This window comes from Mobula hypostoma, chromosome 15 (assembly GCF_963921235.1).
Source record: "Mobula hypostoma chromosome 15, sMobHyp1.1, whole genome shotgun sequence".
NCBI lineage: Eukaryota > Metazoa > Chordata > Chondrichthyes > Myliobatiformes > Myliobatidae > Mobula > Mobula hypostoma.
This window is the reverse complement of record NC_086111.1, coordinates 717,504-740,886: the sequence shown is the minus strand read 5'-3', so window position 1 is coordinate 740,886 and position 23,383 is coordinate 717,504. Positions and strand designations below refer to the sequence as shown.

Here is a 23,383-nt window from a genome sequence, read left to right as displayed (position 1 = left end):
ATTGCTACAGAGAGCAATGGAAGCTCAGTCAGTGGCTATCTTTAAGGCAGAATTTGATAGGTTCTTGGTTGCTAAGGGTTGTGGGGAGAAGGTAGAAGAATGGGGTTAGAAGAAATATCAGCCATGAATATGGCGGGGCGCTCCCGATGTCGCCTTTTATATATTGGCGAGATACTGCGTCCGGTGCTCCCGATGTGGCCTTTTATATATTGGCGAGACCCGACGCAGACTGGGAGACCGCTTTGCTGAACACCTATGCTCTGTCCGCCAGAGAAAGCAAGATCTCCCAGTGGCCACACATTTTAATTCCACATCCCATTCCCATTCTGACATGTCTATCCACGGCCTCCTCTACTGTAAAAATGAAGCCACACTCAGGTTGGAGGAACAACACCTTATATTCCGTCTGGGTAGCCTCCAACCTGATGGCATGAACATCGACTTCTCTAACTTCCGCTAATGCTCCACCTCCCCCTCGTACCCCATCTGTTACTTATTTTTATACACACATTCTTTCTCTCACTCTCCTTTTTCTCCCTCTGTCCCTCTGAATATACCCCTTGCCCATCCTCTGGGTCCCCCCCCCCCGTCTTTCTCCCCGGACCTCCTGTCCCATGATCCTCTCATATCCCTTTTGCCTATCACCTGTCCAGCTCTTGGCTCCATCCCTCCCCCTCCTGTCTTCTCCTATTACTTTGGATCTCCCCCTCCCCCTCCAACTTTCAAATCCCTTACTCACTCTTCCTTCAGTTAGTCCTGACGAAGGGTCTCGGCCTGAAACATCGACTGCACCTCTTCCTATAGATGCTGCCTGGCCTGCTGCGTTCACCAGCAACTTTGATGTGTGTAGCCATGAATAAATGACAGATTAGAATATTTATGGGTCAAATTGCCTAATTCTCCTCATATCTTATTGTATTAAAAGACACTGAATTATAAGTAATTTGATCTTAGAATTTGCATTTGGAGAAGCGCAAGCTTAATAGTGAAAGTCAACATACTGTGGTGAGGGCCAGGCCATACTTGATTGAGTTTTTTGAGAGTGTGCCGAAGAAGATGAGGATTGTGCAGTGGATATTGTCTATAGACATTTAGTAAGGCATTTAAGATCATAAGATATAGGAGTAGAATTGGGCCATTCAGTCTGCTCTGTTATATCATCATGCCTGATCCAAATTTCTTCTCTGCCCCAATCTCCTGCCTCTGCCCATACCCCTTCACACCCTGACCAATCAAAAATCCTCCACAACACACAGAAAATGCTGGAGGAACTCAACAGGACAGGCAGCATCTATAGAAAAAAGTACAGTTGACATTTCGGGCCAAAACCCTTCGGTAGGACTACAGGAGAAAAAGCTGGAGTAGATTTAACAGGTGGGCAGAGTGGCGAGAGAAACACAAGGTGATAGGTGAAACCTGAAGAAGGAAGGATGAAGAAAAGAGCTGGGAATTTGGTTGGTGAAAGAGACAGAAGGCCATGGAAGAAAGAAAAGGGGGGAGGAGCACCAGAGGAAGGGAGGGTGGAGGGGGGCATTACCGGAAGTTCAAGAAATCGATGTTCATGCCATCAGGTTGGAGGCTACCCAAAGGGAATATAAGATGTTGTAACTCCAACCTAAATGTGGCCTCACCGGAATTCACTGAGTAGTCACTCAGTCTGCTCACCCCATCCTCCCGTCACCCCACCAGGGATGAGATTCCTCTTGTCACTTCTCGATCAAGAATCCTCCACCACTGCCTGTGGCAAAGAATTCCACAGATTCACCACTCTGGCTAAAGAAATTTCTCCTCACCTCAGTTCTGAAAGGAAACCCCTTTATTTTGAGGCTGTATCTTCTGGTCTTAGGTTCTCCCACCATGGGAAATATCATCTCCACATCAACTCTATCAAGGCCTTTCACCATTCAATAAGTTTCAATGAGGCCACTCCTCATTCTTCTGAATTCTAGTGAATACAGGTCCAGAGCCATCAAATGCTCTTCATACGACAAACCAGTCAATCTTGGAATCATTTTTATGAGCCTCCTTTGAATGCTGTCCAGTTACAGCACATTTTTAAGATAAGGGACCCAAAACTACTCACAGTACTCCAAGGGAGGCCTCACCAGTGCTTTATAAAGTCTCAAAATTACGTCCTTGATTTTATATTCTAGTCCTTTTGAAATGGATGCTAACATGACGTTTGCCTTCCTTACTACAGACACTCACCCTGCAAATAAACCTTTAGGGAATCCTGCATAATCCCTTTGTGCCTCAGATTTTTGTATTTTCTCTCCATTTAGAAATTAGTAAACCCTTTCATTTCTTCTACCTTAACTTCCCGACACTGTATTCCATCTGTCACTCCTTTGCCAATTCTCCTAATCAGTCTAAGTCCTCTCTACTTCCTCAAAACTCCCTGCCCCTCCACCTGTCTTCATATTGTCTGCAAACTTTGCAACAAAGCCATCAATTCCATCATCCAAATCACTGACATATATAAAATGTAAAAAGAATTGGTCCCGGAACAGACCCCTATGGAACACTATTAGTCACTGGCAGCCAACCAGAAATGCTTCCTTTTTTCCCCACTCTTGGCTTCCTTCCAATCAGCCAATGCTTTATCCATGCTAGGATCTTTCGTTTCATATCATGGTCTTGTAGCTTATTTAGCAGCTTCATGTGGCACCTTGGCAATGGGCTTCTGAAAATCCAAGTACACAACATCAACTAGTTCTCCTTTGTCAGGAAAGATTTTTCCTTGAGGAAACCATGCTGACTGTGGCCTATTTTATCATGTGCCTCAAATACCATGAGACCTCATTCTTATTAATCAGCTCCAACATCATCTCAGCCACTGAGGTCAGACGAATTAGCCCGTAGTTTCCTTTCTTCTGCGTCTCTCCCTTCTTCAAGAGTAGAGAGATATTTAAATTTTCTAGTCTTCCAGAGCCATTCCAGAATCTAGTGATTCTTAAAAGATCATTAATGCTTCCACAATCTCTTCAGCTACTACTTAAAGAACCCTGGGGTGTACGCCATCTGGTCCAGATGACTTACAAGGTCTCTCATGGTAAGCTGATCCAGAAGATTAAATCACATGGAATCCACAGTGACTTATAGATTGTATCATCTATTGCATCAGGTGCTCCCAGTGTGGCCTCCTCTACATCGGTGAAACCTGACGCAGATTGGGGGACCGCTTCGTCGAGCACCTCCACTCCGTCTGCCACAACAGACAGGATCTCCTGGTAGCCACCCACTTCAACTCTGCTTCCCATTCCCATTCGGATATGTCCATACATGGCCTCCTCTACTGCCATGATGAGGCTAAACTCAGGTTGGAGTTGACGCACCCAGCACATCTTTAAGAAAAAATGTGGCACCACCCAGCACGTAAATGTGGTGGTGCCGCCCGGCACGTAAATGTGGTGGTGCCGCCCGGCACGTAAATGTCGGTCCAGATCAGAGGCCATTGCTGATTGCGTAGAACAAGTGAAAGCGGCTCTGATCTGGGCTGACATTTACGTGCCGGGCAACACCTAATTAATTAGCTTGTTTATTTCGGCTTTTTTCTTAAAGATGTGCTGGGTGCGTCCCAGCTACCGCTGCACCACTGCATGATTCGCAGCCCAGAGATTGGGGACCACTGCCTTATGAGAATAGGTTGAGTGAGCTTGACCTTTTTTCCTTGGAGTGACGGAGGATGAGAGGTGACCTGTTAGAGGTGTATAAAATGATGAGAGGCATTGATCGTGTAGATAGTCAGAGGCTTTTTCCCAGAGCTGAAATGGCTAACACAAGAGGGCACAGTTTTAAGGTGTTTGGAAGTAGGTACAGAAGAGATGTCAGAGGTAAGTTTTTTTATGCAGAGAGTGGTGAGTGCGTGGAATGGGCTGCCAGTGATGGTGGTGGAGGGGAATACGATAGGATCTGTTTAGAGGCTCCTGGATAGGTACATGGAGCTTAGAAAAATAGAGGGCTATGGGTAAGCCTAGGTAATTTCTAAGGTAAGGTCATGTTCGGCACAACATTGTGGGCTGAAGGGCCTGTATTGTGCTGTAGGTTTTCTATGTTTTATCTGTTTAACTTAACTTGAATAATTTTTCTGACAGCTGCACTTTTTTTTATTATGAAGATATAAGTAAAAGTGCTTCCTGGAACAATGATTATTTTCATCTCTTTCAGAACTAACAAATGATACAGATCTGAAAAGTCTCAGTGGAAAGACTCTGTATGTGACAGTTGGTACTGCGCCAGTCGAAGCTATTACGCAGTCTGATAATCTACTCTGCCAGTATATCAACTTGCAGCTTGTGAATGCCAAACCTCAAGGTATGCCCAGAGAGGCTAATGCACGTGTTCTGTGTAAAATTGTTTAACTCTTCCAGTTTAACTGTAGTTATACTGCATCAGCTTTGAACTATTTTATTTCATGATAAAGTATCTTGTGAAGCAATTTAAAATGTTTTGCTACTTTAAAGATGCTACTTAATTGAAAGGTAGCAATATTCCTGCCCTTCCATATCCCCCGTAACTTTATTATTGAATTGAATTGACTTTATTACTTGCATCCTTCATATACATGAGTAAAAGTCTTTGTTACATCTCTGTCTAAATGTGCAATGTATAGTAATTTATAATAAATAGTATGTACAACAGGACAGTCAATATAACATAGAAATACAGTTGTGTCAGCTTGAGTAATCAGTCTGATGGCCTGGTGTTGGAAGCTGTCCCGGAGCCTGTTGGTCCTGCCTTTTATGCTGCGGTACCATTTCCCAATGTTAGCAGCTGGAACAGTTTGTGATTGGTCACCAAATGATCCTTCGGTCCCTTTTTACTCAGCTGTCTTTGTAAATGTCCTGAATAGTGGGAAGTTCACATGTACAGATGCACTGGGCTGCCCACACCACTCTCTGTGAAGTCCTGCGATTGAGGGAGGTACAGTTCCCATACCAGGCGGCGATACAGCCCAGTCAGTATGCTCTCAATTGTGATCCTGTAGAAAGTTCTTAGGATCTGGGGGCCCGTACCAAACTTCTTCAACCGTCTGAGGTGAAAGAGGCGCTGTTGTGCCTTTTTCACCACACAGCTGTTATGTACAGACCACGTGAGATCCTCGGTGAAGTGTATGCCGAGGAACTTAAAGCTGTTCATCCTCTCGACCCCAGATCTATTGATTTCAATAGGGGTTAGCCTGTCTCAATTCCTCCTGTGATCCACAACCAGCTCCTTTGTTTTTGCAACATTGAGGGAGAGGTTGTTTTCTTGACACCACTGTGTCAGGGTGATGACTTCTTCTTTATAGGCTGCCTCATTGTTATTTGAATGTAGTATCATCAGCAAATTTAATTAGCAGATTGGAGCTGTGGGTGGTGAAACAGTCATGGGTATACAAAGAGTAAAGGAGGAGGCTTTGGACACAGCCCTGAGAGACATGTGTTGAGGGGCAGAGATGAGGGAGCCCACTCTTACCACCAGCCAGCAATCTGACAGGAAGTCCAGGATCCAGCTACAAAAGGTAGGGCGAAGGCCGAGATCTGAACTTCTTGTTGATTAATAAAGAGATTCGGAATTTGTTGAGATGGTCTACCTGCAAAAGTAGACGTGAAAGTAATTAAATCATCAAATTTTGCAAATTCCTTTTCTGTTAATGAAAACTCTGCAAATAACAACAATTGTACCAAACTCAGGAATGGAATCAAGTGAATTTAAACTTGAGAATTTTTTACTATGTTTATTCAGTCTATCAATTATATTATAATAATTGAGTTTTCTTGTATAATAGCAAGGAAACCATGCTATTATGCAGTACTTTATGGTATAATAGGCCATGGATTACGTAAGGGGGAATCTTGCCTGACAAATCTGTTGGAATTTTTTGAGGAAATAACAGATGGGATAGTCAAAGAAGAGTCGGTGGATGTTATTGGATTTTTGGAAGGCCTTTGAACAAGATAAGAGCCCATGTTATTGCAGGAGAGAGGTACTAGCATAGATAGAAGATTGGCTGCCAGGCAGTAGGCAAAGTGTGGGAATAAAGGGAGTTTTTGTGGTTGGCTGCCAGTGCCTAGTGGTGTTCCACATGGGTCGGTGTAAGGGCTGCTTCTTTTCATGTTATATGTTAATGATTTGAATGATAGAATTGGTGGCTTTGTTGCCAATTTTGCAGATAATACAAAGATATGTGCAGGAAGCAAGAAGTCTGCAGAAGGACTTAGACAGATTAAGAGAATGGGCAAGAAAGTGGCAGATGGAATATAGTGTAGAGAAGTGTATGGTCACAGACTACGGTAGAAGGAATAAAGGTGCAAACTATTTTCTAAATGGAGAATATTCAGAAATCAGAGCTGCAAAGGGACTTGGGAGTCCTCATGCAGTATTCCCTAAAGATTAACTTGCAGCGCTGAGTTGGCGGCAAAGAAAGCCAATGCATTGTTAGCATTAATTTCAAAAGGATGAGGATATAAAAGCGAAGAAGTAATGCTAAGGCTTTATAATGCAGTGGTCAGAGCACACTTGGAGCAGTTGTGAGCAGTTTTGGGCCTCTTATCTAAGATAAGACGTGCTGGAATTGGAGAGGGTCGAGGAGGTTCATAAGAATGATCCTGGGAATGAAAGAGTTAACTGGTGCGCGTGTTTGATGGCTGTGGGTCTGCAGTCGCTGGAGTTTAGAAGAAATGGGGGAATCTTTGAAACTTGTTAAATATTGAAAGACCTTCAGTATTGTGCAAAAGTCTTAGGCACCCGAGATTTTTTAATATAAATTTTGTTTTAGGTACTTGTTTTTTGTCTTCTGCATTAGTGTGCCAGTAGAAAACAGCAAATTTTAGATTTCCAAACATTTATTTTCCAAAAAAATTAAATGTACAGAGTTTTTTTGTATTTCACTAAAGAAAGTAATATAGACTACTTTTTAAATAAAAACTTGATTACTTTGCAAGTCTATAGCCTCAGTACATTATTAAACAAAGATAACAAACAGGTGCTAATGATCAATGAGGTAATGAGTTCAATGAGCTAAACTGATTAACTGAAACAGAAGCTGATTGAAAAGGAATCAATCTGGGCAAACAGTAACCAGACTAAAAGGTGAGGGTGTGGCAGATGTGACAGTTTAACATTCAGTGGTGAAAGAACATTTTGACACCATGGCAAGAGTGAGCATAGCCACAAGACGCAAGGTGGTCGTCCAGCATCAGCAAGTTCTCAGCCAAGCAGAAATGTCACGCAGACAGGAGCTTCAAGCTGTGCTGTCCAAGCTCTTCTGAGAAGCACAAAGAAACGGGTAAGGCTGAGGACCAGAAATGCAGTGGTGAGCCGCAGAACCTGAGCGCAGCCGATGAGAGAGACATCAAACTGACACACTGGAAAGAAAAGTGCGTGGCTGCTATTAGCTCTGAACTCACAGGAACCACTGGAACCTAAGTACACCCCTCCACATCCAGGGGAGTCTTGTCAAAAGTGGTCTTCATGGAAGAGTTGCTGCCAAAAAGCCATTCCTCCAAACTGGAAACAAAGCCAAGAGACTGACCTCCACACAAAAATCTTAAGCACAGAAAGAACTTGTATTAGTAAAATAGAATATTAATTTACAAACTATATTCTCAATATAGGAATAGGTTCAAAACGCTTATTTTGATAGCTGCAGCATATAGAAACATAGAAAATAGGTGCAGGAGTAGGCCATTTGGCCCTTCGAGCCTGCACCGCCATTTATTATGATCATGGCTGATCATTCAACTCAGAACCCTGCCCCAGCCTTCCCTCCATACCCCCTGATCCCCGTAGCCACAAGGGCCATATCTAACTCCCTCTTAAATATAGCCAATGAACTGGCCTCAACTGTTTCCTGTGGCAGAGAATTCCACAGATTCACCACTCTCTGTGTGAAGAAGTTTTTCCTAATCTCGGTCCTAAAAGGCTTCCCCTTTATCCTCAAACTGTGACCCCTCGTTCTGGACTTCCCCAACATCGGGAACAATCTTCCTGCATCTAGCCTGTTCAATCCCTTTAGGATTTTATACGTTTCAATCAGATCCCCCCTCAATCTTCTAAATTCCAACGAGTACAAGCCCAGTTCATCCAGTCTTTCTTCATATGAAAGTCCTGCCATCCCAGGAATCAATCTGGTGAACCTTCTTTGTACTCCCTCTATGGCAAGGATGTCTTTCCTCAGATTAGGTGTGCAGTTTTGGTCCCAATACTCCAGGGGTGGTCTCACCAAGGCCTTGTACAACTGCAGTAGTACCTCCCTGCTCCTGTACTCGAATCCTCTCACTATAAATGCCAGCATACCATTTGCCTTTTTCACCGCCTGCTGTACCTGCATGCCCACTTTCAATGACTGGTGTATAATGACACCCAGGTCTCGTTGCACCTCCCCTTTTCCTAATCGGCCACCATTCAGATAATAATCTGTTTTCCTATTTTTGCCACCAAGTGGATAACTTCACATTTATCCACATTAAATTGCATCTGCCATGAATTTGCCCACTCACCTAACATATCCAAGTCACTCTGCATCCTCTTAGCATCCTCCTCACAGCTAACACTGCCACCCAGCTTTGTGTCATCCGCAAACTTGGAATCAGGAATATAATTTTATGTTTTTAAAGGCTATCATCCAGTAGCACTCACATATACGGTGATGAAATGCTTTGAGATGGCTAGAATTAACTCCTGTTTCGACAAGGAACTGGACCCACCGCAATTTGCCTGTTGCCCCAATAGATCTACAGCAGATGAGATGTTATTGGCTCTTCACGTGGCCTTGGATCAGCTGGACAATACAAATATCTACGTAAGGATGCTGTTTATTGATTATAGCTCAGCATTTAATGCAATCGCTCCCAACAGTTCTAATTGAAAAGCTCCAAAACCTGGGCCACTGTACCTCCCTCTGCAATGCATCCTCGACTTTGTAACCAGAAGACCACAATCTTTGCAGATGAAAAATAATATCCCCACCCTGCTGACAGTCAACACTAGTGCACCTCAGGGATGTGTGTTTAGCCCACTGCTCTACTCTCTCTACACCCATGACTGTGTGGCTAGGCACAGCTCAAATGCCATTTATAAATTTGCTGACAACACAACTATTGCTAGCAGAATTTCAGTGGACATACAGGAGCGAGATGTATCAGCTAGTTGAGTGGTGTCGCAGCAAGAACCTTGCACTCAATGTCAGTAAAACTAAAGAATTGATTGTGGACTTCAGAAAGGGTAAGACAAAGGAGCACACACCAGTCCTTATAGAGGGATCAGACGTGGAAAGAGTGAGTAATTTCAAGTACTGAGCATCAGTATTTCTGCGGATCTATCCAGGGTCCAAACATACTAATGCAGCTACAAGGAAGGTGCATTAGAGGCTATATTTTATTCGGAGTTTGTGAAGATTTGATATGTCACCAAAGATGCTCGCAAATTTCTACAGATGTACCATAGAGAGCATTCTAATTGGCTGCATCACCTTTCTGGTATGGGCGGGGGAGACTACACAGGATCAAAATAAGCTGCGGTGAGTTGTAAATTTAGTCAGCTCTAGTATCCAAGACATCTTCAAAGAGTGATACCCCAAAAGAGCGGCATCCATCATTAAGGACCCCCATCACCCAGGACATGTCTTGTTCTCATTGTTACCATCAGAAAGGAGGTACAGAAGCCTGAAGGCACACACTGGACAATTCAAAGTTAGCTTTTACCACTCTGCCATTTGATTTCTGGATGGACATTGAACCCACGAACACGACCTCACTACTTAATTTATTTTTGCACTGCTTATTTAATTTAACCAGCAAGTGAAAAATGACTTGACAAGTGAAGTCAGAGCCAAAGTAAAAGCAAGAGAGAGGGCATTATAAGGAAGCCAAAGCTGGTGGGAAGATAGAGAATTGGGAAGCTTTTAATAAACTTGCAAAAGGAAACTAAGAAGGTCATTAGGAAGAAAAAGAAGAATTATGAAAGGAAGCTGGTGACTAATATCAAAGCTTTTTAAAGTATATAAAGAGTAAGAGAGTTGAGGGTAGATGTAGAATCAATAGAAAATGACACTGGAGGTACTGTAATGACAGATGCAGAGATGGCAGAGGAACTGAAAGCGTATTTTGCATCAGTCTTCACAGTGGAAAACATCTGCAGTATACCAGACATTCAAGAGTGTCAGGGAAGTGAAGTATGTGCAGTTAAAATTACGACTGAGAAGGTGCCTAGGAAGCTTAATGGTCTGAGGGTGGATAAATCTTCTGGACCTGATGGAATGTTCTGAAGGAAATAGTTGGAGAGATTGCGGAGGCGTGAACAATGTTTTTTCGAGGATCGATAGATTCTGGCATTGTACCGGATGACTGGAAAATTGCAAATGTTACTCCGCTGTTTAAGAAGGTTGGGAGGCAGCAGAAAGGAAACTCTAGACCTGTTAGCCTGACATCAGTGATTGGGAAGTTGTTGGAATCGATTGTTACAGATGAGATTATGGAGTACCTGGAGGCACATGACAAGATAGGCCAAAGCCAGCATAGTTTTCTGAAAGGAAAATCCTGCCTGACTAACCTACTGCAATTTTTTGAGGAAATTACAAGCAGGGTAGACAAAGGAGATGCAGTAGAAATGGTGTACTTGGATTTCCAGAAGGCCTTCTACAATGTGCTGCACATGAGGTTACTTAGCAAGATAAGATCCCGTGAAATTACAGGGGAGTTACTAGCATGGGTGGAGCATTGGCTGATTGGCAGAAAACAAAGAATGGGAATACAGGGATCCTATTCTACCTGGTTGCCGGTTACCAGTGGAGTTGTACAGGGGTCGGTGTTGGGACCGCTGCTTTTTACAATGTATGTCATTGATTTGGACTATGGGATTAATGGATTTGTGGCTAAATTTGCCAATGATACAAAGTTAGGTGTAGGAGCGGGTAGTGTTGAGGAAGCAGAGAGCCTAAAGAGAGACTTGGATAGTTTAGGGGGATAGGCAGAGAAGTGGCAAATGAAATACAATGTTGGAAAGTGTATGGTCATGCACCTTGGTTGAAGAAATAAACGGGCAGACTATTATTTAGATGGGGAGAGAATTCAAAATGCAGAGATGCAAAGGGACTTGGGAGTCCTTGTGCAGGATACCCTAAAGGTTAACCTTCAGGTTGAGTCGGTGGTGAAGAAGGCGAATGCAATGTTGGCATTCATTTCTAGAGGTATAGAATAGAAGAGCAGGGATGTGATGTTGAGGCTCTATAAGGCACTTGTGGACCACACTTGGAGAATTGTGTGCAGCTTTGGGTTACTTATTTTAGAAAGGATATACTGTCATTGGAGAAAGTTTGGAGAAGATTCACATGAATGATTCCAGGAATGAAAGGGTTATCGTATGAGGAATGTCTGGCAGCTTTTGGGCTGTATTCCCTGGAGTTCAAGAGAATGAGGGGGGATCTCATAGAAACATTCTGAATGTGAAAAGGCCTGAACAAATTAGATATGGGAAAGTTATTTCCCATATTAGGGGAGTCCAGGACAAGAGGGCATGACTTCAGGATTGAAGAATGTCCATTTAGAACTGAGATGCAGAGAAATTACTTTAGTCGGAGGGTGATAAATCTGTGAAATTTGTTGCCACGAGCGACTGTGGAGGCCAAGTCATTGGGTGTATTTAAGGCAGAGATAGATAGGTTCTTGATTAGCCAGGGCTTCAAAGGGTATGGGGAGAAGGCAGAGGAGTGGGGATGACTAGAAGAATTGGATCAGCCCATGATTGAATGGCAGAGCAGACTTGATGGGCCAAATGGCCTACTTCTGCTCCTATATCTTATGGTCTTAAATGTTTAAAATATTTATCGTAATTCATGTTTTTTCTATTATTATGCATTGCATTGTACTGCTGCCACAAAGATAACATTTTATGACAAATGCCGATGATATTAAACCTGATTTTGATTCTGGTTATGCCGAACTTAATGGAAGATGACCAGCCTTAAGCATGTCTTTCCCTTTCCATCAATGCAGTCTAAACTGCTGAATAGTTTCTGTTTTTTTCTTGCTTATTGTTTAGGAAAATAGGTAAATTGCATTCAAGATATAAATCTTAGATTAAAATCTGAAATTTTTGGTCTGTCTCTATTTTAAGATCAAAATGAAGTGTCATGAGTTCAACTTATTAGATTTGTGTTCTGCAGGAGGTATCCCTGTGATGTAGTTGTGATTGTTATTATTAATATGAGGGTCAGAATTTCTATCTTTAAATAAAAAACAAGAAAACCAAAGTTCTCTTTAGGCAACCTATATACCATTTCAGAGTTCTTCATAATTTATGATCAGTGGCTTCAATACATCACTTGAACTCAAAATGAGTAAAGGAAGTGGTGAGACTTATATTTGTAATGAAATAAGATGAATGTGGATTTGACAGAAATACAACCCAACTGATCTATTAGCATTGTTCTTTCATATCTGTATGTGTGGTAGAAATTTGATTGTTATTTTCTTAGCACTTTGCTAACAAGTTCTGCTCTTCTTCTATAGAATGCCTGAAAGGAACAGTTGGGGCTGTTTTGCTGGAGAACCCAGCTGGTCAGACTGGGCTGACGTACTCTGGACTTCTTCATGAGACGGCTAAAGTGTTTGGCCTCAGAAGCAAAAAACTAAGGTTGTGTCTTGACGATGCCAATACAAAAGGTATGTTCTGCTGAAGGTACAAGTTAAAGCCAGGAGAACTGGGGAGTAATTACTTCTTTTGATGGTTCAGTTTAGCCAGAATATAGTGATCAATGGATTTGTGTAGTCCATTAAGGAACTCTGGTCCTTCATCGACTGCATACACCGGTCTTGTTCTCCTTATGAATATATAACTTAGAGTTTTCTTTACTCCCTGAGGACTATTTTGTATTTTGATTTTGATAAATACCAGTGGCATATCTATCTACAGTATATATACATACACACACACACACACACACACATCACTTTCTTGCTAACTTTATCTATGCTCAGTCTTTTAGGGCGTCAAATCATAATGTGTTGCCACATGCTGTGTTTTTTTAAGTGTTCTGTTCTGGCAACCTTGGTGCCATTTGTTAGTTGAGTTTGAGAATGGTTCAGCGCCACTTTAACAATATGAGGCAGGAAATTTTTCATGCCTTAGGAGGGAGAACTTCAAAGAAATGCCTGGGTGACATTGTATTACAGTTCTCTGATGTACTGCATTAATTAATTTGATGAATTCCTGATCTTAACTGTGGTTTTTGGAGACACACCAATCAATTTGAACTGAGACAAATGAAGAAGAAAAAGTAATGTGGGTAATGGTCAAATTATGCATTTTTTTTGTTCCTATCATAAAACTTTTTATGCACTTTTTTCCTTTTCATTAGGTTATTTCTCATATATTACTGAGTATAGGACCATTGTGGTTGATTATAAATAATTCTGCAGAGTTTGTCCCTGTTTTCATTAAGTATTTTAAGCTTGCTGTCATACTGTTTGATACTGTAGAGCACCTTCACTCTGTCCACAACAAACATGATTTCTCATTGGCCAACCATTTTAATTCCAATCCCCTCTCCCTTTCCAACATGTTGGTCCATGGCCTCCTCTACTCCACGATGAGGCCACTCTTGGGTCAGAGGAGCAACACTACCATACCCCCCCCCCCCCCCGCCACCTTCCCGGTCTGGGTTGTCTCCCACCTGAACATCAGCATGGATATCAATTTCTCTAACTTCCAGTCATTTCTCCCCCGCTCCCCCCACTCCCCTGTCTGACTCCCCTCTTACCTCTTCTTCTTGTCACATGCCTATCACCTCCCTCTGATGCCCCGCTTCCTTCCCTTTCTCTGGTGGTCGAATCTTCTCTCCTATCAGATTCCTCCTCCTTCAGCCTTTTACCTTTCTCATCTGTCAACTCTCTTACGTCATCACTGCTCTCCCATCCAACTACCTTCCTCCTCACCTGGCTTCAGCTGTCACTTTCAAGATTCTTCTTCCTTTCTTTTCAGTCCTGAGGAAGGGTCTCAGCCCAAATCGTCAACCCTTTATCACTTCCCTTAGGTGCTGCCTGACCTGCTGAGTTCCCCCAGCATGTCCAACATCTGTAGAACCTCTTGTGTATATTCATAAAATGCTGGAGGAACCCAACAGGTCAGGCAGCATCTATGGGAATGAATAAACAGTCGATGCTTTGGACCGAGACCCTTCTTCAGGACTTGTGTATACTGTTTGAAACTACTATTTGTGTGATTTCTAGCACACCAAGTGCTGGAATAAAGTCAGTTTATTGCAGATAACCCAGAGCCCAGAAATGTGTGGTCCACAAATTATACATGACTGACTTGTGATGTTTGAGTACATCTGGAAAATGTTTATTTTATAAATAATGCTATCTCACAATACTTTCTGAAGTTTGCTACATAAATATTTGATTTTACGATGTTGACCATTTTTTAACTTAAGCAGCTGTTTGCAACAAGAACGTAATTGATGTTTTGCACCCTCTGTGATCTACAGGGGGAAGGCAACATGTCCAAATGAGTATGTAATTGCATTTAATTGACAAATAGAATAAAAATTACAGTAATTATAATTCATGATTAGAGACAGTAATGTAATTCTGATTCTCATTTGGAATAGAAATAACAAATTTCTTCCACAATTGGAAAGCAAAGGTCAAAGCATAAGGTTTGATATCCTGAATATTGGGATTAAAACTATAAATGAGATAAAGCAGCATCTGTGGGGAATCAAGTTGACATTTTAGGTCAATTGCTTTTCATCGATGGTCTCTTTTGGTCAGGATCGACCATGGATGTTGCATCCTAGCTGTTCAAGTCAATACACAAGCCAGGGAAGTACAATATGGAAAGCAAGCTGTTGCACATGCAGCAGGCTTCCCCTCACCACACAGCTGATAAATCTAAAGGAACAACAAAGACTGATGAAGTTTGGCACCAGCAGCATCAGGGATGTTGCCAGTCAGTGTTGAACTCAAAGTAGGACTGCCTGACAGTCTCCAGCTCCGGATTTTTCCTTCGGGTTTACTCCAGAAGCCTTCCCCTTGAGTGGGTTTAGCTGCAAGACAGTAGAGGTTTGAGATCAGAGTTTCATTCTGCCAACCACAGCTAACGAACCTCATGTGCTCAAGGAGACTTTTTTAAAGTGGCAGTAACCCGCCTTTGCCCCTACTGTCAGTAGAAGCGGCTCTGCTAAGGCACACGTAGACTTGGTTGTTAGAGGCTATTTGACGTGCGCATCCTTGGGAGCATTTAATACATAATGGGAGGTTATTCCCAACACCCACCGGCTGTGACAACCTTAAGGAACCATTAGCCCTTCATTAGTGTAAGGAAAAGCATAGGAATCAAGCATGTTTTAAGTTGCAGGAAGGGAGGGCTAAAGAAGACAAAAGGAATGTTTCTGGAAGTAAGAGAATGAATGCTGCAAGTGTTGGTAATGATACACGTGATGGAGAGTTGTAAAGACTCATTCAAAGCAGTCAATTTCATTCAGACTGAATAGATGACCTTGAGCTTCCAGTTGCTGATGTCTTTAACCCTCCATCATACTCCCACTCTAATCTGTTTTTGGCCCCTGAGTAGTCAAACAAAGGCCAATGTTTGCTTCAGCAACATATTTAGGATGCAATATTGAATTGCTAGAACTGGTAATTTTCTGTTTGAAGTTCAAAAACTTGCTACATTAACTCAGCTTATCTCTCCACAGACAACACCTGACCTGCTGAATATTTCCAACATTGTTTTTTTGTGTCCATTTTCCAGCAAGAGTAGTGTTTTATAGCTTACACTTGCTACATTGATCTTATTTTTCCATGTTCGTATTTTCTCATTTGTCTTGTGTTACACACATCTCCCTTAGAAAGATCAACTGCAGTTGACAAGCTACCTACACTGAGTCTCAACTGGTATCACCATCATTTGCATCAGTCTTATCTATGACTTCCCCATCCCAGACTTTTTTCTTTGCATAGTCGCTGCCCAGCTTGCTGAGCATTTGCAGTATTTTCTATTTTAGTTGAGGAAATTCTGTCATCTAGAGTTCAATTTTAATTATGTGGATAACTGTCCAGATTATGATACATAATAGCATAATTTGCCAGTACTCAAAAAGATGCACCCGTGAAAGAGAAACACTTAAGTATGTTCAATTACTCTTAGTACTTCCCAAATAATGAAAATCTGTTGAACATCACACTTACAATGAGAGTATCATATAAATTATAATTGTTTGGAAAAAATATAATATAGTATAATGTAAACAAAATGTCATATCCATTGAAATATTTACTGTTCAGATTTATTAGGATTATTAAGACAAGTGTCTCAAGAAACCCATACAGTTCAAGGTTGAGTGCTTTGTTAGTCACTGTACTGGCCATGATACTGTCCTGATCTGCACTAATAGAATGAGTTTGTGTTGGCTTATGGTTATAAAAAGATTTGAAGCTCAAATGTTTTCAGTGATGAAGTGATGTGTTTCAGAAACATCGCTACTGACGTGAAATCTGTGTCTCACAAAATCACATTCAAGTGTTGAATGCTGCTTTTAACTCATTTGCAGCTGCACAGAATAAAACTTCCTTCATTTTTAGATGAGCATTTGCATTCCTTGTCCAGCCATTAAAATGTTAATGCTGTGGCATTTAACTGCATCTTAACTTTAGTGTCATCTCCCAAAGGTGAACATATAAAGTCCATTGTTGCCTCATTCTAACTTCACAATAAGATACAACAAAATAAATCTCTTGAATGGCATCTCTTTGACTTTCTGTAAATTTGCTGATGACTCAAAGGTTGGGGTGTTGTGCATAGTGTGGAGGGCTGTCAGAGGTTACAGCGGGACATCGAGGTCGCCACTCTGACTGGAGGCTTGTGACTAGTGGTGTGCCACAGGGATCAGCACTGGGTCCTTTGTTGTTTGTCCACTATATCAACAATGGATGATAATGTGGTTAACTGGATCAGCAAATTTGTGGATAACACCAAGATTGGGGGTGTAGTGGACAGTGAGGAAAGCTATCATGGCTTGCCAAGGGATCTGCATCTGCTGGGAAAATGACCGATGGAATCTAATACAGACAAGTACAAGGTGTTGCACTTTGGTAGGACCAACCAGGGTAGGTCTTGCCTGGTGAACGGTAGGGCACTGAGGAGTGTGGTAGAGCAAAGGGATCTGGGAATACAGGTAAGTAATTCTTTGAAGTGGCATCACAGGTAGACAGGGTTGTAAAGAAAGCTTTTGATGCATTGGCCCTCATAAATCAATGTGCTGTATACAGAAGGTGAGATGTTATGTTGAAGTTGTCCATGACATTGATGAGGCCTATTTTGAAGTATTGTGTGTAGCTTTGGTCACCTACCTACAGGACAGATAGAAACAAGGTTGCAAGAGAAAATTTACCAGGATGTTGCCGGGTCAAGAGGACCTGAGTTATAAGGAAAGATTAGATAGGTTAGGACTGTGTTCTTTAGAACGTAGAAGATTGAGAGGCGATTTGATAGAGCTATGTAACATTATAAAGGGTATAGATAGGGTAAATGCACGCAGGCTATTTCGACTGAGGATGGGTAGGACTACAACCACCGTGGGTTAAGGGTGAAAGGTGAGAAGTTTAAGGGGAACAAGAGGGGAAACTTCTTCACTCAGTGGGCCGTGAGAGTGTGGAATGAGCTCCCAACACAAGTGGTGCATGCGAGCTTGATTTCAATGTTTAAGAGAAGTTTGGATAGGTACATGGACAGTAGGGATATGGAGGGCCGGATGCAGGTCGATGAGAGTAGCAGTTTAAATGGTTTTGGCATGGACTAATGGGCTAAAAGGCCTGTTTCTGTGCTGTACTTCCCTCTGACTCTATAAATAATGCAAAAGTGGAATATCCTCTAGACCTAGTAAGTAATACACCATGTATAGTCTCATTAATGATTTGTACATTTCAGCTCTTGATTGAGTGCAAGAGCTGGGAGGTCATATTATAACTGTACAATGATGTCTGAGGTCTTGATTGCGTACAGTTAGGAAGGTTGTTAGTAATTTAGTCTTTCTGTAGTTTGGGCTTTATTCAAATACTCTTGAATTTTAACTCAGATGTTTTGCTATAAAAATTGAATGTTATCTGATAGAGAATTTATTTTTAAAATTAACTGCAGTGTATATCTATGATTATGAGATTATTTAACTGAAATAAGTTGTTTACTCATAAGGTTTATCTTCTTTCAGGAATTACAAATGACTCGTCTTTGAAAATGTTAAACACGAAGACCATTTATGTTCACATTTTGCCAAGAACAGCTGAACCCTAAGATCTGAACAGATATTTAAAGTTTCATTGCTGCATTATAGCCACCTTGGGAATTAATGGAATATTAATATCTGATTTTAATTTTAAGTTTACAATATTGCTTCAAATATCACTGCCCCTACTAGAACTGTTTCCTAATATTATTGAACACTTATTTCACCAGTTTCAGTTGGTTAAATTTAGGACTGAATTTCCTTTTCAACCCAATTCATACTAATCTGTTGGGCTCAATATATTGGGAGAAACGTGAGGAGGGCTATGTCTCATTCATTTGTTACAGCTTCTAGTTTCCGCAGTGCTTTGATATGGAGGTGCTTGACAAAAACCAAGCACATTTCCATGGGTAGGAAGAAAGGGAATCACTGTCTGCACTACTGATGCATCTGATTTCTGATTCTGCTCTGCCTGGTTTATGGAAGGCTAAATAGAGAGAGTGAATTTTCTCCCACATGACTGAATTCAATACATTACATTTAAAACGTGCTTGGAATAACATTGCTGTGAAGTTCTTGGACAAACATTCTCATAGTTTCTGTTATCTATAAACTGTGGTGCAGTTTATTGCAACTAAGAGAAAGCAAATTTTCCCAGGAATTCACAAAGGTTTACATTTATATTGTAGCTGTAACAGGTATTACCCTTGAGCAATTCTGATTTATTCACTAATTTTGTTTTCAAAGTCGCTTGACAATATTTCTTCATCCCAAGCAGAAGTACCTGCTTTCAATAGTTCACTTAAAAACAATTTTTAATGATACCACCAATTTTTTAGTTACTCTGTGATGGTGTCATTGAAATTTCGCAATTTCAGTGGCCCATGAAGCATCATGGTTCAGATCCTTTGTCTTCTTGGTAAGTTTATTACCAGTTTTGCAAGAAAAATAGTGAGTAACGTCATGAACAGTTTTCTGTCCTCCACTGTATGTAGTTTTCAAAACACAAATATTGCCAGAATGAAAACAAAATTAACTTCAGACTCTAAAATTGCTGTGAAAGTCTAATAGCCAGTAAAATTATTCCGTTAGCAATTACAATCTCAGAATTCACATGCTGGATTTCCTTGTATTACTTGGTCTCTATTTAGATTCAGATTGTGTTAACTTCAGGATGCTTTAACCTATGGATTTAGATATAGCATCTCAAGAAATAATTTTACTCCTTTGTATTTTCTAAATGGATTTGCTGTTATGAATATTTTGCATGTTGTAGTTCAATTATTTCTGTAGAGCCATTGTAACAAAAAATGTCTGGCTAACTTCAACCATGAAACTATGCAATGCAACTTCTGACAAATGATCAAGCAATGGTTTGGGTACTAAAAACATGCAGCTGATAAAGTATGTTTTGGAAATTCTTGTTTGTTTTTATTATACAGTTCCAAATGTGCCTAGGAGTTTTACATGAGATTTGTAAAATCTTATGGTTTCTGAAATAAATATATTACTGCTAATAGCCCATTAGGAATGCAAGTGATTCTGGGCTCTCATTATACTCTGGAAAAAAAATCAAGCTGAAATTGTTTATGTTGTGATACATGGTGTTAATTTTAATTAAAGATTAAGTTGCAATATAGTGACAACTTTAATGACATCCTATTGTGCAGTTTTGATATTTTGAAATTCAACAAAATATTGTTATTGTCAATATCTATGCCAAAATACTTTTGACAATATTAGTATATACATCAATGAGGTATTTGCCAAGTTTCTGATCATTTGATTTCCATGTCCTGATGTGTAAACAAAACTCAAAGGGAGACGACAGGGAAGGTGGCAGTAACCCTATGGTAGAAAATTCCCCCAATTCAAATAAATAAGCAAGCCTAATAAAATGTGCAGTTTTGGTCTGGAGTCTTCCAGACCTGCTATTGATATAGGACCTTTATTTCTTTAAAAAGAGGCTAATGTGATATAACGTTTTGCTATCAGTAGTGAGAACGTTTTTGGAAAAGTCACATGAACATGGATAAACTAACAAAGGAGAGAGGACATGGATTTGCTTTAAAAAAAAACAAATCATTTATGACCAATTTGATGAATTTAGAATACATTCTTAGTTAAAAATTTACAGAAAGACCAGATAGCATGAATTACATGAAAATTTGAGAAGGTATTTAATAATATATCAGATGTGGGTACTTAAAACAGAAACTAATAGAACAAGAGAGCAGTTTTGGCAGGGAAACACAGTTTATGCCGTTGATTTCAAGGCTGGTGAGTGGTAGTTAGTGAAGTTCCTTAGCTTTCAGTATAAGGACCACTGCTGCTTTTGATGTACATCAGTGACAATTTGAGATGCAAGATATAATTTTTATATTTATAGATTAGAGAAAAATATAGTGCCATAATATCAAACAAAGAAGAGAGGTCATTCAGCCCCTCAAGTCTCCCATGCCATTCAACATCATCCTGGCTGATTTGTCCAGGTCCCATCTCCTGTTCTGTGTCAGTTCCTCAAAGAACTTAATTCCCTGATCTTTTAAAAATAAATCTACTTCCTCTAAAATGATCTAGCCTCACAGCTCTCCAGGTAGTGATTTGCAGAGATTTGCCACCTAGTGCAAGAATAAGTTGCTACACGTTTCAGTCTTAAGTGAATGTTCCCTAATCTTGCAAGTATATTCCCTCAATTATATTCTCCCATTAGTGGAAACAGCAGAACATCTTCCCTCAACACCTTATTTGTGTCTATCATACCATCCTTCTAAACTTCAAGGGAAAATATATCTAAGTTGTTTAGCTTCTCATCCTGGGAATTAGCCCAGTGGATCTCTTTTGTACTGCTTCCAATTTGAATACACAGTGTTCGTTTTGGGGTAAGGATACTAGAAGTGAATAGTACTTCAATTGAAGTCTCATCAACATAAAACAATACTTTCCTATTTTTAGACTCCAACTCTTGCAATAAAGCCCAATGTGCCAGTTACTTTCCTAACAAGTTAGATTGCCTGCTAACTTGTGCATGAATTGCAGAAAGAACAGTTGGATCCTTCTTCAGTTTGCTCATTGCATTCTTTCAGATGTGGTGGTGGACTTGAGCAAGGTGTTTGACAGGGTCCAGTAAGGTAGTCTGGTCCAGAAGATACAAGGAATCCATGGTGATTTAGCTAATGGGACACAAAATTAGCTCAGTGAAAGGAGTCAGAAGATAGTAGTGGAGGATTGTTTTCCAAATTTTTGTACCAAAGGGAACAGTGCTGAATCCTTTCTTGTTTGTCACATTTATTAACAACTTGGATGAGAATATTAGTGGTAAATTGAATGCAGAAAATTACAAGGTGATAAGTTTCAGAGGGAAGAGTGAGCTAAGAATTAAAGCTAAACCTTGGAATTTCAAATAGGGCTAGCTGGAAGAACTCAGTGTTTATGCACAAATCTAAACATAGTAGAACAGATCGGCACAGCATTTGGTAAAGGATATAGGATCTTGGCTTTTCTAAACAGAGGCCCAAAGTGCGGAAAAAAGTTATTCTAAACTTGTATAATAGACATAACAATGCCCTGGCTGGAGTATTCTTTTCAATTTTTGCAATCACACCTTGAGAAGGGTTGGGAAAGATTGCAAAAGAAAATTGCTCGTATAATAATTCCAAGAGTAATGAATTACTGATGAATTGAAAGATTTGAGAATCGGGGATTACCCTCCTCTAAGCAGAGCAAGTTAAATTGATCTGATAAGTGTTTAAGATCAAGAAGGATTTAGACCTGGATTAAAGGTCTATAAGCAATTGGCACAGATTTCTTCTGGCTGATGAAATGCATAGAGGGAACATAAGGTAAACATTTCTTGCATCACGTGTACTTTAGGATCTTGAATGCTTTGCTTAATGGAGTGGTCAATACAGATTCCAGAGTTACTTTTGAAAGAGTTTTGAATAATTATGTGAAAGATGTAGGAAAAATTATTACATATCAATATTAAAATGTGTACAGGGTAACAAAAGCAGCACAGCAACATTGGGAGAATATCTGAATCAGCTGTTGAACAACAACAAACAACTGCAGGCTTTGTCTCCACCTATGATGCTGTGTTTTGATTAAAAGGTTACAGTACACTATTAAACATTTTTTTAAAGCTTTATGTAAGGTAAAATCAAAAGATTGAATGTAATTTTATGTAAATGTAATGCAATAATGACACTGGTCATGTTACACTAACATGGGATTTTAGGTGGAGATGAAATACCGATTTCATGCAAAAATATATTTTGTATTTACGAAAAAAAGTGACTAGCTTAACTTACAAAAGATGATGAATGCAGCACCAAGCACTACAATTACATCAGGTCGGAGAAACGACGGAGCAGGTACATCGTCGTTGACATCAGGATGAGGAGACACTGCGCTGGAAAAGTTTTAAAATTGTTTGTTCCGATGTCTGCCTCATTAACAAGGAATGTTGACATAGCAATCTTGCTTTGATTTTATAAACTGACATGATCTCTTGTTGTGAATGCATGTTACTCTCGACTTCAATAAGTCCATGGATCTTGGCAAAAACTCAATGAATTTCTCTGCTGCTTTGTGGTCAGCAGATGCATTATCACCACAAATCTTTAACAATTTAATGCCATACCTTTTCTTAAATTTCTGCATCCAGCCTGCTGAATATTTAAAAGTTACTTCAATTTTCAGTTTGTTGTGATATATCAAAGTACAAAGTAAATTTATTATCAAAATACGTACAGTGCCTATAAAAAAGCATTCACCCTCCCCCCCCCAACCCCTTTTTTATGTTTTATAATGTTGAATCACAGTGGATTTGATTTGGCTGTTTTGACACCGATCAACAGAAAAGACACTTTCAATTCAAAGTGAAAGCAATTTTCTACAAATTGGTCTAAATTTATTACAATTATTAAACAAATTGATTGCATACTCAACCCCTTCAAGTCAGTATTTAGTAGATGCATCTTTGGCAGCAATTACAGCCTTGAGTCTGTGTGGATAGGTCTCTATCAGCTTTGCGCATTTGGACACTGCAATTTTTCCCAATTTTTCAACAAAACTGCTCAAACTCTGGCAGATTGAATTGAATGATCTTTATCATTGTACATAGTTACAATGAAACTCTGTTTGGCTTCCTCTCAGGCAATTAAATAAAGTGGT

The 23,383-nt window shown here is 40.3% G+C and overlaps 1 protein-coding gene across 2 annotated transcripts in view; it reads left to right on the top strand.

Moving 5' to 3' along the window:
- The window catches only part of iars1 (isoleucyl-tRNA synthetase 1), a 209,038-nt gene extending 189,154 nt beyond the window's left edge, over positions 1-19,884 (top strand). For both annotated transcript variants that reach the window (XM_063067569.1, XM_063067568.1), the window contains 3 exons: positions 4,168-4,314; positions 12,492-12,644; positions 18,194-19,884. In XM_063067569.1, the coding sequence (XP_062923639.1) occupies positions 4,168-4,314; positions 12,492-12,644; positions 18,194-18,276 (383 nt within the window). In that variant the 3' untranslated portion in view covers positions 18,277-19,884. The remainder of the gene's footprint in view (positions 1-4,167; positions 4,315-12,491; positions 12,645-18,193) is intronic.
- Positions 19,885-23,383: the final 3,499 nt, after the last annotated feature.